The sequence below is a fragment of the Dermacentor variabilis genome, unplaced genomic scaffold (assembly GCF_050947875.1).
Source record: "Dermacentor variabilis isolate Ectoservices unplaced genomic scaffold, ASM5094787v1 scaffold_13, whole genome shotgun sequence".
Lineage (NCBI taxonomy): Eukaryota > Metazoa > Arthropoda > Arachnida > Ixodida > Ixodidae > Dermacentor > Dermacentor variabilis.
The window spans coordinates 12,080,225-12,099,455 of NW_027460291.1; the positions used below are offsets into that span (position 1 = coordinate 12,080,225).

At 48.5% G+C, this 19,231-nt stretch overlaps 1 protein-coding gene across 6 annotated transcripts in view; it reads right to left on the reverse strand.

The window, feature by feature from the left end:
• The window catches only part of LOC142566730 (uncharacterized), a 106,037-nt gene that overhangs the window by 39,264 nt on the left and 47,542 nt on the right, over positions 1-19,231 (reverse strand). For all 6 annotated transcript variants that reach the window (XM_075677592.1, XM_075677593.1, XM_075677591.1 and 3 more), the window contains one exon: positions 244-373. In XM_075677592.1, coding sequence (XP_075533707.1) covers positions 244-373 — 130 coding nt within the window. The remainder of the gene's footprint in view (positions 1-243; positions 374-19,231) is intronic.

The following is a 19,231-nucleotide window of genomic DNA, read 5'->3' on the forward strand; positions in this document are numbered from 1 at the left end:
ACTGCACGAGTGGCAGTCAAGCAAAAGGCCACTGTCGCCAGCACCACAGCTGCCCAACCAAGGCACACCCAGAGTCGCCGCTGGGGGACGCACACTGGACCCATCAGTGCCCAGCCAGCCCAATGAACCCAGACGGTGCACATGCATCCTAGGGTCAAGTTTCATTGCACACAAACTGTTGTCTGCCCAGACAGCGGTACAATGCTAGGCTGAATGCCCTAGGCAAACACAAGAGACACCCACCCTGGCTTAACAGCTGTCCTCTCCACCACGGCGGGCAGGGCATCCACCAGGTTCTTGAGGTCCAGAGTTTTGGGCACACATGCTTTCTTCTTGCGGCGCTTGTGTTTTACGATCTTGCCAGCCTCAAGCTCTGAGTGGCACAAACACGCAGATGGCAGATTTACAATCATGCACCAGCAAGCCACACAAATACTGGTCTCATGGCAGCACTGCACAAATGAAGACAGAAGAAAATAGGACATACACTGCATACAGTGCATGTTCTATTTTCCTTTCTTTCTGTCTTCATTTGTGTAGCTACCATTAAAGTTCACCAATTTGCCCAGTTTCCTATTCTAAAGCACAAGTGATTTCACATTCCACAGTTCAAAACCTTTCAATGCATCAAGAGGACAGCTGATACATCAAAGCTATGATACATAATAAATGATGACAACTTCAGTTTTTAATACGATTTTTGTTTTAATACACTAGCATCAAGCCATTTGTTGTGCAAATTTCTTAGCGAATAACTTATTTGCCATCATCAGCCAAGGAAATCCATGAACGTGGTGCTCCAACCAAAACCTTTAAGCCTGCGAGTTATCAAACCAATAACCAACCTAGAAAAGAGTGCCAATTTATTGTTCCATGTCTATTTACATGAGATGAGAGAAAGCAATAACCTGCCTCATTTGTTGGTTATGAATGTTACAAGTTACTCAGAAATTTGATGAGATTTCGTGCCAAACGAGAGCTGTCACTTTGATGTGTTTGTTGATGCATGCAAAGCTTTTGGCACAACTGGGGTGGCACACTATACACAAGAAATAGCATGCCCACAAACAAATTATTATGCAGATCCAACACACATTTTCGAATTTATCTGAAGCAACAGCTTCATGAGGCGGTTAATGAAATGCTATAAATTTGCCCATTTCAATCCATTGTTTTTGGTGTAAAGGAATCGTGTACCCACCCTGCTATGCAAATGCGACAACTCTTATATTGGCTTGTATTTCTTAATTTAATTCTACAAAATTTAAATGTACCACCCAGTTCATGCCCATTGTGAGTATGTGCCATAGTGTGCAAATCATCGTCATCATCATGCGACGATCATCTCAAAGAGCTGGTTCACATTAGCACGCTAGATTAGATTATGGGGTTTTACGTGCCAAAACCACTTTCTGATTATGAGGCACGCCGTAGTGGAGGGCTCCGGAAATTTCGACTACCTGGGGTTCTTTAACGTGCACCTAAATCTAAGCACACGGGTGTTTTCGCATTTCGCCCCCATCGAAATACGGCCGCCGTGGCCGGGATTCGATCCCGCGACCTCGTGCACATTAGCACGCTAGAAGTATACGTTCGATTGCGGCCTAATGGCAAAGCATCAGGCTGCTGTGCTGGAGGGCCAAGGTTCAATACAAGTGTTGGGTACGGAATTCATGTTTCTTTTTTTTAGCATGATCAAGACAGCAGCAGCAATAGCACCCAGCCAGCAGCCACGATAAGGAAAGTCTAGGAGCATTAAGTTCTATCAACGATTGCATCTTGCACACGCACAGTGGCAGCAACACTTTCTTCTGGGCTCCTGTTCTTAAATCTCTCGAATGTCAAAGCATTCCAGCACAATGCCCTGTGCTGTTGTGCACAGCACCAAGCTGCCATGTGTGGATGCTTCAGAGCTGGTGTGCATGTGTAGATAAGAATTGTTCACAGAGACTGTGGCGTAACGGATTGCACATCACACCATGTTAAAACAAACACTTCATCACCAAAATATACTCCTCATGGTGTGTGTCGCATACAATGCCCAGCTTTTCCAAGCGAAACAGTGAGAATTCCTAAATGCTGCAGGGGTCACACATGACAGCATAAGCATAGACTCAGACCATACCTAGCACTCCAGCAATAATGTGTGCTTTAAGATGCAAAATAAATGCTAAATCAGTTAATACCTAATCAAGTATTCTTTTAAAAACTCCATTTTAATTATATGCAAGGTAAGAGGACTATTAGGAGAGAAAAATGAAGGTCAAACTTTCATGTTTTGAATTTTGCATCAAAGCCCCAGTGCTTGTACGTCCATGTCGCATCATGGTTTGCAACTATTGTGACACAGTAAAAGTTCTTGAATGTTGCTATGGCTTTTTTAGAATACAATGTAGTCCATGTTTACAGAAACAGAATTAACTAGACCCAAGCAGACGCCATCAAAATTTATGATGCCACAAAAATCTGGTGCAGCAACTTCAAGGTGGCATAACTACCAGTCTTTCGTTTTATGCATCTTTTCTGGCTTATCAAGCCTCCTCGCATGGCAGTGTTTTTGTTTGGGGGGTTGTAGACATTATGATCGGCCTCGGAACTGGAAGTCTGGTGTTACGTTTCGCCTACGACGCGCGGTTTAGCCGGCGCGATTGCGACAAAGCGGCAGACATTTTGGCCCGTTCGGCGTCGCCGCAACGCTCCCCGCCAGGCGTTTCCAGGCGTTTCCAGGTGTTTCCAGGCATGTTCCGATGCCACGTGTCTTCATGTGCGTGTGTGAGTGTATGTGCCATTGTGCCCGACCGGCGGCGATGCGACAGCAGGGGGTCACCTTCTCCTCCCAGTCATTGTGCCCGACCAGAGGCGCTACGAGAGCCGAGGTTACCTTCTCCTTCCAGTCATTGTGCCCGACCAGAGGCGCTACGAGAGCCGAAGTTACCTTCTCCTCCCAGTCTTTGTGCCCGACCGGCGGCGCTACGACAGTGTGCGTCACCTTAGCCCATTGTACAATCACGTGCTCGTCTATTGAGGGGTTCCTTCTTGCCCTCAACTGCGAGAGTATAAAAACAGCTGCCCCCGGACGCCAAAAGGAGGGCTCCGATTTCTTCTGTTGAGTAAAGTGCTCTCCCGTCTCTCTACTTCGGTCAACCTGACCGCCAACTCTTTGCGATGTTAAAATAAACAAGTTGTTTTGTTGTTACCAGTCGACTCATGCTTTGCCGGGACCTTCGGATGCTTCCAGTTGTACCCCAGGCCGCCAGGCCAACGCTACCCTTGGGGCTTGCGACCCAGGTGCAACCACGGGCGTCAGCGCCGAGTTCCCAACAAATCGTACCAGCGGGTACGACCACAACAACTCGTACCAGCGGTGCGATTCAAACAACCGTTGCCATCGGTGGGATTCAGACAACTGTCTGCCAGCGGTGGGATCGCGACAACGGAGGCCAGCAGCGAAGAGATGCAGTTGACTGTATGCTGAGCAGCTCAACAACGATCCGGGAGCAGTGCAACGAGCCCTGTGCGATGACTGGTTGCCTGCAGCGGAACGACTGCGCGGAACTCTTGGCTGCGAGGTTTGGTGAGTGCGGGACTTTCTTCTTCTGAGCTTTGCCAGGCTTTTGTTAGTGTCAGAAACAGAGCTGGTAATTGTGGTTGTCGTTGCTGCCGGGTTAGTTTGCGGCAAGACAATATTAGGCAGTAGAGAAAGCAGCATTCAGAGCAGCCATGGATTTGAAGTCGTTGCGCAAACCGAAATTGCTGGAGCTTGCAAGAGAGTTGGGTCTGGATGTCTCAGACAAACTCAGAAAACCTGAACTGCTAAAGGCTATTCTTGAGTTAGAGGCTGAGGATGACGAGCTGTCGGAATGCCTTGAGACCATTGAAGAGAGGGAGACTGCAAAAAGACAGGAGCGCGAAATAAAAGAACAGAAAGAGCAACAAGAGCGTGACCGTCAACACGCTTTGGAAATGAAGCGTCTTGAGGTAGAGATGGAACGCGCTCGTAATGGAAGTCGGGCACACGGTGCAGGAGAACGCGTATTGTTCAAAATGACTGACCTGATGCGGCCGTTTACGCTTGGAGAGGACACTGGTTTGTTCCTGGTTAACTTTGAGCGAACGTGCGAGAAGCAGGGGTTCTCTCGGGAAACGTGGCCACAGCACTTGCTCACTTTGTTACCCGGCGAGGCGGCCGACGTAGTCGCTCGCTTGGATAGAGAGGAGGCAGAGGATTTCGACAAAGTGAAATCGAGTCTGCTAAAGAAGTACCGGCTGTCTGCGGAGGCGTTCCGTTGGAAGTTTCGGGAAAATGAGAAAGGCAAAAGTGAGTCATATACAGAGTTTGCGTATAGGCTTATGTCAAACATGCAGGAGTGGCTCAAAGAAGAGAAAGCGTTTGGTGACCACGATAAAGTTCTGCAGTGTTTCGGGCTACAACAGTTTTATAGTCGGTTACCTGAGAACGTGAGGTACTGGGTCTTGGATAGGCCAGACGTTTGTACGGTGGCTAAAGCCGCTGAGCTAGCCGAGGAGTTTGTGACGCGTCGGGCTCGCGGAGCTAAGGACGGTCAAAAGGGTGAATTTGGCTCGAAGTTTGAGAGGCCGAAGTTCACACCCATGAGATTAAAGGGGGACACGCGTAGTGAGGATGCGAGTGAAAGCAGTCCGACCAAACGTAAAGAGACGGCGGCAGCCAAACGCAGAAAGCGGTTCGAGATGAGGCGAGCGCGCGTTTGTTATACGTGCCAGAAGCCGGGTCACTTTTCGGCGCAGTGTCCGGAAACAACACCAAAAGTTGTGTTTTTTTCATTAAGCAGCACTGACGAGAACATGAAGCTTCTCGAGCCTTACATGCGAGACCTCCTCGTGAACGGGAAAGAGTGCCGAGTGCTTCGCGATTCCGCAGCTACGATGGATGTAGTTCACCCGTCTTATGTAGAACCCCATATGTTCACGGGCGAGTGCGCATGGATCAAGCAAGCCGTGGAAGCTCATAGCGTGTGTCTGCCGGTAGCAAAAGTGCTTATTGAAGGACCTTTCGGAGCGCTTGAGACAGAGGCCGCAGTGTCATCTATGCTGCCACCTCAGTACCCGTACCTATTTTCAAACAGGTCCGATCACCTCCTGCGCGAGAAGGGGCTTTTGTTTGGTGAAGCTAGTGTTCAGGCCTTAACCAGGTCGAAGGTTCGGGAGCTCGCTGCAAAGGCGGTAGTTGCGGGGCCGACGTTATCGAACAATGAGAAAGGGTCAGAGGCGCAGCAAGCCGATATTCAGAGCACGCCCGAACTGAATAAAATTGAGTCTGTAGCGTTGAAGGCGCCAGATACTGGAGAGGAAATGCCCAACACGGGAAAGTTAGAAGAGCTATCTACTGATTTGCTCCTCGCGCCTACGTCAGACGGACTTGATAGGTTGCTAAAAGTCAGCCGGTCGGCTTTGATAGCCGAGCAAAAGAAGGATGGTAGCCTAGAAAACATACGCTGCAATGTCAAGGAAGGTATCGCCAGGAAAAATGCGCGTTTTGTGGAAAGAGGTGGAGTCCTGTACCGGAAGTATCTAGACCGCAGAGGAGTGAAGTTCGATCAGCTGATCGTGCCTCAATGCTATCGTCAGGATCTGTTGCGCTTGTCGCACGGGGGTTCGTGGTCCGGACACCTAGGAGTTAAGAAAACTAAGGACCGTCTCTTGCAAGAGTACTATTGGCCAGGGTGTTTTCGGGACGCAGACCACTTCGTGAGGTCATGTGACACCTGTCAGCGGGTGGGCAAACCAGGGGACAAATCGAGGGCGCCGTTGAAATTGGTACCTATCATTACGGAGCCTTTTAGACGGCTCGTTATTGATACAGTGGGACCTCTGCCGGTAACAGCCACGGGGTACAGACACATTTTGACTGTGATCTGCCCAGCGACAAAGTTCCCTGAAGCAGTGCCGCTTAAAGAACTCAGCTCAGTTGAGATAGTCAATGCACTACTGTCCATATTTGCACGAGTTGGTTTTCCTGCGGAAATCCAATCAGATCAGGGCACAGTGTTTACTAGCGCTTTGACGACAACTTTTCTCGAAAGGTGTGGGGTAAAGCTGCTACACAGCTCAGTGTACCACCCACAGTCGAATTCCGTTGAGAAGCTCCACTCCGTCATGAAGCGCGTGTTGAGAGCATTGTGTTTTGAACATCGAACTGACTGGGAGCTGTGTCTGCCTGGGGTGATGTTTGCTTTAAGGACCGCGCCGCATGCGGCTACGGGGTTTTCGCCAGCTGAACTGGTGTACGGTCGCTCGCTTCGGTCTCCGCTTCGCATGCTTCGAGAATCATGGGAAGGCAGGGGCGACGACCCAGTCGTGGTGGAGTACGTGCTTAAGCTCCTCGAACGCTTAAGAAGGGCACAGGAGTTGTCAGGTGAAGCCATGACAAAGGCCCAGCAGAGGGCCAAGGTTTATTATGATCGGACCGCCAGGGCCCGGCGTTTTGAGGTGGGCGATGAGGTCATGATATTGCGCACATCGCTAAACAACAAACTAGACGTGCAGTGGGAGGGCCCAGCACGAATTGTTCAGAAACTGTCGGACGTTAACTACGTGGTAAGTCTGCCAGGAAAGCGGAAAGCACAGCAAGTTTACCACTGTAATCTGCTCAAACCTTATAGACAAAGGGAAGCAGTGGTGTGCATGATGGTAAACGTTCCTGAAGAGCTTCCGGTCGAGCTTCCGGGACTAGGCTCAGTGACGAACAGGGAAGACACCGGTCAAGTCATTAGTGACCTTATCAGTAAAGCACCGCTGTCGCCTGAGCAGAAAACCGAACTACACCAGCTACTACAAGAGTTTCAAGGTCTGTTCTCTGAGAGGCCTGGTAGGACTTCTGTACTTACTCATGATATAGAACTTACCTCCCCAGAGCCAGTACGATCCAAGGCGTATCGGGTGTCACCCCGCCAGAGCGATATTATGGAGGCTGAGGTAAAGAAAATGCTACAGCTCGGTGTTATTGAGGCAGGTGAGAGTGATTATACCTCCCCTTTGATTTTAGTTGAGGTACCGGGCAAGGAACCTCGTCCTTGCGTCGACTACCGCAGGCTTAATTCCATCACTAAGGATCAAATTTATCCGATCCCTAACATCGAGGAGCGCCTTGAGAAAGTTAGTAGCGCTCAGTTTATTTACACCCTAGATCTTGTCAGGGGTTATTGGCAGGTTCCACTTACAGAAGAGGCTAGTAGGTATGCGGCGTTCATTTCACCAATGGAAACATTCCGTCCTAAAGTGTTGAGTTTTGGTTTGAAGAACGCGCCATACTGTTTTTCAAGCCTCATGGATAAAGTGTTGCGGGGACAGCAAGAATTCGCTTTACCGTATCTAGACGACGTAGCGATATTCTCCGCATCCTGGTCTGAGCATATGGCACACTTGCGGGCAGTGCTAACCCGCCTGCGCGAAGCGGGCTTGACAGTAAAGGCTCCTAAGTGCCAGTTAGCACAGGCCGAGGTTGTCTACCTCGGTCACGTGATTGGTCAGGGTCGTCGCCGCCCCTCTGAAATAAAAGTGGCCGCTGTGCGAGACTTTCCGCAACCGCGCACGAAGACCGATATTCGGTCGTTCTTAGGTGTCGCCGGCTACTATCAGAGGTACATCCCCAGGTACTCTGATATCGCGGCTCCCCTGACGGATGCTCTAAGAAAGTCAGAGCCTCAAACAGTCGTCTGGGACGAGACAAAGGAAAGAGCTTTTAGCGCCCTAAAGAGTGCCCTAACAAGCCAGCCTGTGCTACGATCGCCAGACTATACAAAAGGGTTCGTTGTTCAGTGCGATGCTAGTGAGCGAGGCATGGGCGTTGTACTGTGCCAACGGGAAAAGGGAGAAGTAGAACACCCCGTCCTGTATGCTAGTCGTAAGCTGACCAGTCGTGAGCAGGCGTATAGCGCCACCGAGAAAGAGTGTGCATGTCTCGTGTGGGCCGTTCAGAAATTGTCATGCTATCTAGCCGGCTCGAGGTTTATCGTTGAGACGGATCACTGCCCTCTCCAATGGCTGCAGACCATCTCTCCCAAAAATGGCCGCCTCCTGCGCTGGAGCCTCGCTTTGCAACAATATTCCTTTGAGGTGCGTTACAAAAAGGGGAGTCTCAACGGTAACGCCGATGGCTTAAGTCGAAGCCCCTAACGTAGGAATCAGCCTCAAAATTGTTTGTTACTGATGTTTTTCTTCCTGAGGCAGGATTGTTTAACATATTGCTTTTGTTTAGTGTTTCAAAGTGATGATATGCTTTCTAGTGCAATTTTCCAATTTGTGGACGCGTTCTGAGTGATGCTAGACTACTGTAAGGAACTAGGCAGTGGTATAAAAAGGGGAAAGAGCCTGGCAGGGCTTAGTGAGGGTTGTGCCGTGCTTGCTGACTGAGCGGTTGAGTTTCAGCGTAGTTCTAACGCTTGCCGGGAACGAGAACAAAAATGTGAACTCTCCCGAAGTCACTTTGCAGTGTCCTGTGCGAACCTGAACGAGAGAACGAGGCCTTCTCTGTGCGCTGCGCTCAAGAAACATCGAGGGACGCCCGACTTCGGTTATGAGCATCATCGAGCGACATCCCTCCGGACAGCGGATGCAGTCCCCTGTCCATCGGGATCTCCTTCCCCCGGCGGGGCGGTCTGTTACGTTTCGCCTACGACGCGCGGTTTAGCCGGCGCGATTGCGACAAAGCGGCAGACATTTTGGCCCGTTCGGCGTCGCCGCAACGCTCCCCGCCAGGCGTTTCCAGGCGTTTCCAGGCATGTTCCGATGCCACGTGTCTTCATGTGCGTGTGTGAGTGTATGTGCCATTGTGCCCGACCGGCGGCGATGCGACAGCAGGGGGTCACCTTCTCCTCCCAGTCATTGTGCCCGACCAGAGGCGCTACGAGAGCCGAGGTTACCTTCTCCTTCCAGTCATTGTGCCCGACCAGAGGCGCTACGAGAGCCGAAGTTACCTTCTCCTCCCAGTCTTTGTGCCCGACCGGCGGCGCTACGACAGTGTGCGTCACCTTAGCCCATTGTACAATCACGTGCTCGTCTATTGAGGGGTTCCTTCTTGCCCTCAACTGCGAGAGTATAAAAACAGCTGCCCCCGGACGCCAAAAGGAGGGCTCCGATTTCTTCTGTTGAGTAAAGTGCTCTCCCGTCTCTCTACTTCGGTCAACCTGACCGCCAACTCTTTGCGATGTTAAAATAAACAAGTTGTTTTGTTGTTACCAGTCGACTCATGCTTTGCCGGGACCTTCGGATGCTTCCAGTTGTACCCCAGGCCGCCAGGCCAACGCTACCCTTGGGGCTTGCGACCCAGGTGCAACCACGGGCGTCAGCGCCGAGTTCCCAACAAATCGTACCAGCGGGTACGACCACAACAACTCGTACCAGCGGTGCGATTCAAACAACCGTTGCCATCGGTGGGATTCAAACACTGGGCAATGCTTCCAACTCACTTTTTTTTGTACAGCTAATTGCCCTTTTCATTGAGAAAACCATATCACTTTTGTTCTCGGGTGTGGTATGCCACATTCTTAGATGGCAGCAGTGAAACTACAAACTGCGATAAGGCATCTGGGAAACTTGATCGTGTGCACCCATGGCCAATATGTTGAGACTGGACAAGTGTCCATCTGGCCCTGGTTATTGCACATGGCCACTCCTCAAGATGGCCCAGGCAGAAGAGATAAGCAACGAGGGGGAACAGGCCACCGATGTCACAAAAGGACCAAGCATCTGCAACCAATGCTCAAACACTAGCAACACCACTGTGTACAGCCACATCCCGAGACGACTCTGATAACACAGGGGAAAAACCACCCTTCCTCAGAGTTGCTATCAAGAGCTCTTTTCAGGTCTCTTTCATGATTACCCCTTTATTAATGGCCCATACAAATACCTGAAGAAAATGTTTATTTTCTATTAAATGTGCAGTACACATCGAGAATAAGCATAATCAAAGAAAATAAATATTTTGCAAACGCTTTTTCAGCAATACGGGGGAAGCCCCAGGCAGAAAACAAAGTGGGCATCACCCCAAGCCACCTATGTGGTGGCTTTATTTTGAATTGGGAGAGACAGCTCTCATATAAAAAAATTTACTTCACATCACACCTGACACTACTGTAGTTGGAGATCCTGCATATGTATGTCTATGCCGACTATGCTTTAAAAAGAGCTTCTTCCTTGTCCTGTATTCCTGCTCTAAATCAATAAATGAAGCTTGCTGCCTGTCATTCAGTGTTGGCCAAAGACATGTAGCTGGAAACATTTTACTCAATACAAAACTCGGCAAGAGAAAAATCTTCTGGTATGTTGATAGTGGGCAAGACTGGTCAATAAATGATTAACCAGAACAGCTCAAGCCTTCGATAGCGTCACTATCCAGTACACTTCAAATAAAAACATTTTCTCATTTTCATCTTCATGATGCCTGCCTTTATCATGGTCTCCAGAGTCCTGCAGTGAAGACCGCTTCACCCAGTCGTGGTCGTGTCATGTAATTCACCACTGTACTTACTGGAACCAGGCTCGCCTCAATTCTAGGCAGACACCCCAAATTCGGAAGGTCAGGAAACAAAAAAAAAAAATCTGTATTGCAAGCCGAACGAAAAAAGGCATTCGACAGCGGAAAGAACATGCATTTTATGACGGTTCCCAATGCTCGTCGGGAGCACCTGAAACGTAAACACGTCGCCGTCTTCATCTAAATTGTTGGCTTCTTTCGAGCGAACAAATTGGTGGATTTGTTCCCACAGAGCACGGTCCTCAGTATGCTCAAGGATGTTGCGCTTTGGGAATGGTCGCATCATCAGATTGGTCATTCCATGCTATCACCATCTAGTTCCCCACCTAAGTGAAGTAGGCATATCAAAGTAGACTGGAGCTTGTTCCAAGCAACAAGGTTTACAGCATCCCTTGCCTTCACATGTATGATCTCTGTCATTACGCAAATTCCGGCTTTTCCTTGCGTCCTGAAAAAATCTACATCTTTTCCAACCTCATCATATTCAAGTTTTTCGGTCGACAGTGTCTCGCCAAGGTTGCAGACAAACCACACACTCGAAACGAGGCTGAGTCCCAGCTTTCCTATATTAAATTTAGAAGTATCGTCCTACATTCAACTAAATGTGGCAATACTGCTCAACTCATTTCTTTTTCTAGTGTCCCTTTACACAAATGTTTAGCAGGTGAACCAATGTGATGCATGGCAAAGCAACAAAGTAACAGGCTCCTTTTCCCCAAGATATTTTTCTTTTCGAATAATTTGAAAATCCCTCAGTTGAAATATTTACACTTCACTCAACTTATAACTTGAGAACTTCAGAATAGGGGCCCCCAACAGTTTGGGGCCCTTAAGAATCTTGTGGGTGTTGGCATTGGGGCACGCAGGAGTGAGAGCTCCAGAATAGGAGTTTACATTCGCAGGTAGCATCTGGTGCTTCAAGCACCACCACGGCATCAAAGAAAACCTATTTAGATTACTAAGTAAAATGTAGGATTTTATTATGAGAATAGTAATTTTGACTTTCGTGTTTTCCCATTTAATTACAATTCAGAGGTTATTCCATTAGCAGCAAGCAATTTGCTGCACTTAATTTTGAGTAAGCAACTTTACGTGCCTTCACCAGCCAAGGTGAGCCGTGTTAGGCCTACGAGCCATGAAATTGACCATAGAATTCGGAATCAGTGGCATCTAATCAATCAGCTTTCACTACACACAGTCAAGAGAAAGCGATAACTGAAGTCACTTCTCCTAGCTTACGAACTTCCCGCATTACCACGAATCGAGTCCAGTTTGGTGGTAGGTTAAGAGACATCGCTTCGATGGGTGCCTCCATATTTGTTTTGAGGCAGCTTTTGGGGCTCCCGCTAAATCAGTGAAGTAGCATGCCCATCACAAAACACAGTTTGCACCTAGTGCATGCACGGTGGCTACGACGGCAGTATTTCTGCGGGGCCCCTATTATAAAACTCCCTGCTAACTCTTTCGTTAACGCTAGAAATGTGGTCGTTTTCAGTGCTCCAATGATTCAAGATTTTATTTCAGGACGGATGTAGTACAGTCGAATCCCAGCACAAAGAAGTCCACTTCAATGAAATTTTTGCCACAACGAATATTTTTTTGCTTCCCGTCAATGTCCCAACATGATGCATCGAAATTCCCTCCAAAACTCACTACTTTCGCAGACACATTTTCACTTCAACAAAGTTTTTACGGAGCACACATGAGTAAAATTATTTAAAATGTAGCTCAACGAAACCTCTCAAGCTGTTTTTTCATGCCTTGACAAACTATCGACCTTCATAGCAAAAAAATACCCAAACTGGAGCTGCTCGAGCCATGACACAACGTAAACAAAACAGAAAGCCGCGTGTTGGTGATCGCAACGCAAGATGCTCTTATAGAGGAGCATCAGAGATCCGAGGAAATGTTTTGGGTCATATTGGTTTGAAAAATGGTGCACATACAAATAACATACACGCAATATTTTTATTTTTATAGTATTTTTAATTATTTATTTTCTACAAAGTTTAGCAAAAATGGCTCCGGTAGTTACTATACATAGTAGTGGTTGTGAGGTCAAAACCCGGCAGTGTGCGACGAGGCGTTCAGGGGGTGATGCACGCTTCATAACGAACGATTGCACACCATTTGGTCATTGTCTCTCGAAGCTGTTGGATCGTCAGCTGAAGTGTGCTGCAGCTGACAAAGAAAAGCAAGTTTTTGTTGCTAGAAGAGAAGGCTCGAGTTATCACCCAGGCTGAAGCTGGAAAGAAAAAATCAGTAATCGCAGAAGAACTTGGAATTCTGGAGAGCTCTCTTTCGATAATATTGAAGAGCAAGGATGCTATAGCCAAAGCGTTAGCTTCAGGGACATCAGCGAAGCACAAGAAAGTGACTCAGCCGGTGCACGAGGCCTTGGTCAAGGCAGTTTACACCTGGTTCATGGAGACACGGGCCAAGAAAATCGCCCTTAGCGGCGACATTGTGCGGCAAAAAGTGTTGTATTATGCCTGTGTGTTAGGAATAGATGACTAAGGCCAGTGTAGGTTGGCTGAACAGGTTCAAGTCATGCCACAGCATCTTCGGCAAAGTTTTGTGCGAAGCCGCCTTGCGGATAGTGACATTGCATGGATGTGTGATGACCCTAATATGGGGCAAAGGTTCGTGTACTCAATGGTTCGGTTGGTTCTCTTAGGCGGAGCCTCCGAGAACCCAATTGAGGACAAAGCCGTTGGTTTGAAGCACACACACAAAGACTTTTAATCAAACTAAAAAAGGCATAAAGCAAATAAAAAGAAACAGAAAGCATGCATAAGATAAACACTCAAGCGGACATTGCGGTAAGGAACACACATAGGGCTTGCATGTGGTTAGCGAGGACGCGAGTCTGGGCTTGCCACGAGGGCGGGGACACGTTGCAGTCTCACACGGCAACGCGGCGACAAGCTGGCAGAAGGGGTGGCGCCGGTCTCACCAAAGGTTGCGGCGTAGGCTGACTGACCGGGTGCCGGGAGCGCGCCAGCTCTGGCTAGGCGAGGTAACGCTGGCGGCTGGGTGGCAGTAGCAGGCGGTGTCGACGTTCTGGCCGGGCAGCTGGCGTAGAACTCGGGCCCGAAGCCCGACTGTTCCCGTCTCGCCCACGGGCACGGAAGCTCGAACGCTGGCCTCGGGCAGCAGGCGGCACGACAGACGGGGCGGCGTTCTGGCCGGGCAGCTGGCGTAGAACTCGGGCCCGTAGCCCGACTGTTCTCGTCCTGCCCACTGGCGCAGAAGCTCACCGGCCTCGAGGAGCTGGCGGCACGCTCAGGTAGACGGGCGACGCACAGGAACAGGTTGGCAGGAGGCCCCGGTCGGGTGAAGTCCTGGTGGGCTCGGGTCCGGAACCCGACGGCCCGTCTTCAACGCCCGCTCCGGTGGTTGACCTCCTCCTGCCGTCGCTTCCTGGGACTCTCCTGGCGTCTCCCCGGCGTGTCCCTGCGTGTCCTCGAGTGTCCGCCCTTTCTGCCAGCGCACCACGCTTTTTCTTCTGGTCTGGCCGATTCGGCATTCTCAGATTGGCTGCCTGACTCCCCGTGGTCTTTTCCGATTGGTTGCTTTTCTTCTTTTTGTTGTTTCCTGCGCCGCACGTTCTCGTGCCGGACGCTCTTCGCCGTCGTTGTTTTCCTCCTTCCACCTCGGCGCGCGTGCACCCAGTGTCGTCTGCTCCTGACCGTCCCGAACACCGCACCGTGTCGCGCACCACACATCACAGGATGTCAGCCAGCCTCGCAGGCATCCTGAAAGACTACACACCATCGGATATTTACAATGCCAATGAGACCAGGCTCTTCTATGAGAGCCTGCCCACCAGGACCCTGCATTTTAAGGCGCTGACACGGAGGCAAGCACAGTAAGTAGGGAATAAACGTACTCCTGTGTGCTGAAATGGACGGTTCGGACAAGCGGCCGCTTTTGGTCATCGGAGAAAGTGTCAAACCACACTGCTTCAAAGGATATCGGAGCCTTCCCGTGAAGTATGTGGCTAACACTCAGGTGTGGATGACCAGGGTTATTTTCGGAGAGTGGGTCGAAGCCTTCGACCGGGAGACAGGCAGGCAAGGCCGAAAGGTTTGTCTACTTTTAGACAATTGTTCAGCCCACATCATAGAGGACACCAAGCTGGAAAGCGTGCAGTTAAAAGCTTTTCCCAGCAAACTGCACCCCTGTCATTCAACTGCTCGACCAAGGGGTCATCCAGAGCGTCAAGCGGGCCTACCATGAGCGCCTTATTCAAAGGCTGCTTCTGAACATGCAGTTGGGCTGCTAAACAAAAGTGGACCTCTTTATGGCGCTTTAAATGATTGCCGCTTCGTGGTGTACAATGAGAAGCGCTATAATCTGCAACTGCTTTCGCCATGCTGGGTTCACTGCGCAGGCTGCCAAGACTTCAGACTCTGAGAACAAAGGTAGTGATAGACAGGTCGCAGCAGCCTGGGCAGCCCTGCCGGAGAGAAAAACAACTTGCTGCCAGTGGGAACCTAACCCACAACCGAACCCAAGTTGTTTTTTCATCCACTTTAATTTCCATTAATTTATCGTTTCTTTATTTCATTTATTAAGCCGAAGTAATTTCCCCTATGTTATCCTTGGTGTCAGTGTTTGTTGGCTTCTTATGCTATGTATTTGATGATATCACGACAAAATATTTCCGCATTGCCATTTGTTGGAGTTTTAAAAAATCTGAAATATACAAAATATCCACCTGGTTTCTAGTTCCCAACTTTTTTAACTCAGACCATGCAAATTATTATAAAGATCTGTCGGCATCAATACTGGCCACAGTGCACATTTGCGGAGCTACTGCTTTCCTGCATAGCATAGGCATCAAACAGGTCAGCTCCTATTGTACAGGGAGCATTTGATTTTGCTCATTGCAGCAGGCATCTGATTTGCTTTTCACTGCATTCTTCAGGCTGGTTCTCAGGTCAGGGAGCATGCAGAAGCCTCCTCATACTTGATTACTGCATTCAATCATCAGCTTTTCTGTGCAAGCAATGTGGTCTATCATGCGTTCAACTGGTGCTGGAACCTGCACGTGCTTCATTCAGTTCCTGAACAGTGTTGTACAGTAATGTGGCATGTGCACAATATTGTATGACAATGAATATGGGAAGGACTGCTCGTAATAATTTGTACATAAACTGTCGAAGGGCTGATTGATAAAAGCAATCCATGGTGGGGAAAATAAAGGTCATCATTCATCATTTATTATTCCCTTAAGGGTGCCCTTCAGAGAAATTACATAAGGGGGGGAGACAGCGATGGGAAAGTGCCATACATCGGCTCAAAAAAAAGAAAGCAAACCAATTGTAGCAGAAAAATAAATAATAACTGTAGAAAATATCAGGTATAAACAGAACAATGAAAATATCTCAAACAGAGTAGCAATAAATTAAAAGAAAAATGTACACGTAAATATGAAAAACGCTAAACATAAGTGGCAAGAAAGAAAAGGAAGAATAGGCGATGACACAAGCAAGTCGGATTGCTGCAGAGGAAACGTGAGGAAAAGTGGCTATTTTGGGTTGAAATGGTCTGATAGTAACTGTCTAAATTTGGAGGGAGTTGCACTTGATATTAACTGAACACAATTATCAAAATAACATGCATTCATAAGTACCTAACATTGTTTGAGACACCGTTAAAACAGCCTATAATACGTCCAATTGGGAAATTGACAACCCAAGAGAAGCTTCTGTCATTTAAAAATTATGTTGCTGAGTTGACTGAAGTGCAAGTTTTGCGCCTTTTTATTAAAGTTCTGAGAGCACTGGAAGCTTGTTTGGAAGATACGTCCAGTCAAAGTTCTGTTTTTACACGATATCGTTAAGGGCCCCACGTCCCGGAAAATCCAGTGTCAGTGTCTGCGTCCATGGCAGAGAAAATCATCCTTAACCACGCATCCCAAACCACGCAGGCCCTCCGCATGGCAGTTAGGCGTTACTAAGGTAGAGTTAGACCTTGACATAACGAACTTCACTATAAAGAAGTATTTACCTTTTCGTAATCTTTTGACCATAGAACACCATGTATTTAGAACCTCAATATAACGAAGTGCGTTTGTATGTGATTTCAATATAACAAAATTTCGCTTCCGCTGCAAAGGAATGCCGAGACAATAAATGGAAACTTCCGCGGACGAAGACGGTCGAATGATTGACATTACAAATGCCTGCTTGCAAATGCACCCCTCAAATCACACATGGCAAAAGCCACCACTGAAGAGGACCAGCATCATGTTACATGTAAAGTCCAAGTGTGAAGATCCTATTGCGCCCCACACACTTTGTGCTTTGTGTGCGAGGATGAGACAAGAAAGATGGTGGCTTCATGAGTGCCGCCTTCCCGCGCAAGCAAACGGAAAGAGGGGAGAGGGGTTAAGTTGGCGTGCATCGTGATTTCCGGTGCGCATCACGGCCATGGCTGCACATGGCTGTAAGTGTGGCTAAGCGCATATGCAGCTGCGCACCCTGCTTTAGAGATAATCTGCTGTGGTAACCTAACACACTCAGTACACAAAAAGAAGTCTTCGTGCTTTTATTTCTTCCTTTTTGTTTTTTTTGGCGCGTTCCCGTTAGTGACACGGCAGCTCGCCGCACACAGGTTGGAGTTCCTGGACCGCCAGCCGACAGCGGTCTTACTGGCAAAATGCGAGATCTACCTGTCACACAGTACAGAGGATCTCCCTGCGGCACAGTGACATGGGCACTTGGCGACACAGGAGCGGTCGCGGCTATGCTTACTGCCGCTGCCGATATCGTCGCTAAGCCTTTTCCGATGCGCTTTGAATCTGTAGCAAATGGCGCTTTAAAACGAACCGCTGACACTCCCAAACAGCAACGTTTTGTTAACGTTGTTGCCGATTTAGCCTCTTTTTGCAATAATTTCATACGAAGAGGAAAACATGCCGATATTTGCAGAACCGCTAGCTGCAATGCGAACATCTCCAAGCCGCTGTTCGCTGTGAACCGTTCGTAGCCCTGCACTGCAGCTGAGTTCCACTTGTTTTGAGAGTGATGAACAGCGCTAACAAACCTTTGGTTTAATAAAGTTCATGTCAAATAAAATTTTAAATCCATCACCACTGCATTTTTCTTTCTTGCGGGAAAATTTTGTCATCACCGTCTTGAATTTTCGTGCCTTTCCAGGATTAATATTTACAATTGCTAGTAGATACAGCAGGGCGGGGCATTTTTCGCGGCACTCGACGTTTCTGCGCAGGCGCAAATAAGAATGGGTGCAAGAGAGAAAATCTTCTCAGGGCCTTTGCTTCTTGAATATGTGACTCTGCCTAGGCACTATTGGCAGCAAGGAGTTACGGAGTTGCCATCTGTCGGAAGCGCTTGCCTTGCATAGTATGAGGAATGACACGGTGCGCTCTTCATAGGTTTCGCTTACGGCACTCAATAAAAACAACACGCGGCAGCCCTCCTGGACATATATGTAAGTACTCTCGAAACGAGGGAAGTTTTTGACTGTCGATATAATAATCTCAGGCAAACTGAAAGCACAGAATCGTTTACAGACGCTATCTTTTTACCGAATACGTACAGTGAACGCCACTGCGCGCGGTCGCCACAATGGAGTCTCCTGAACCGGCTTCTTGCATGAAAGGTAGCCAAACGCTGAGAGTAATGTGAAATATGTTCTTACAGTGGGCTGTCTGTGTAACCAAATGGAGCATAACAGAATGAAACCTCAATGCAGCTATCGCACGGGTTCCTAGCGACCGACTGCACATCTGATGCATGTCTGTGCACAATGTTTTGCTTTCGCTGTGAGCGCGTTTTCGCACCGTGACGTGAGCTTCAGGCCGCAGCATATGAGCATTTGACAGCACACTAGCAACCATTGTTGCCTGGACGCTATCAGAACTGTTCAAAAATAATTTCGTTGTAGAGACTTCGACGCCTACGGCGACTGTGATGTGCCATCGTGACGATTCAATCTTTTCTTGTCTTCTAAATTCTTGGACATTTCAATATTATTTCTCAAGTTGCATTGCACTATATGCTTATCGGTCTTCTCAGCGTGTGATTTCCCTTTGCTTCTTTTTCGTAACCCAGTGCATTAATTCATAACACAAACATGACCATATGCCATGCCTTCTTTTAATGGGCTTCTTACTGCGCCCTTTCCATTATAGTGAACTTGTCAGAATCTAGTATCAACAAGTTCATAGACCTAATAAAGCGTCATGACATTAGCTAGGCAGTGGGCACGGGTGAGCATCTCAGTGTGCGTTTTCGTGCCACTCACGGAACATCTCGCAGTCTCGGCGCTGTAGCAAAAATATTCCTCCTGTCTGTGCTTGCTGCATACCCGAGTTGTAGCCGATGGCTGTCTGCCAGTTCTACGTTTCACCAGCCAAGCTTCACGCAGCTCCTTGCCCTGCAGCTACATATGAATAAGGCTGACACTGGGCTCCGTTCCGTACGTCCGGCACTGCGGTACCGAGCAGTAGCCTACCATGCTGCACGCCTCCAAAGGCAGCCAATACCTATTATAGTACTTTCAAATGTTGTCAAGCAGACACCCAAGGCAGTAAAGCCTCACCACTTAATCAGAACCGCGGTGCAAGTGGGACTTTAAACTTTCGTTTTCAGCTGGCTTCGGCGCTTCCGAAGCATCCGACGCGGCCGCTGTGTCCACATGATCTCTCATGTCACGTCATGCCAACGTTGGTGCCAGCTT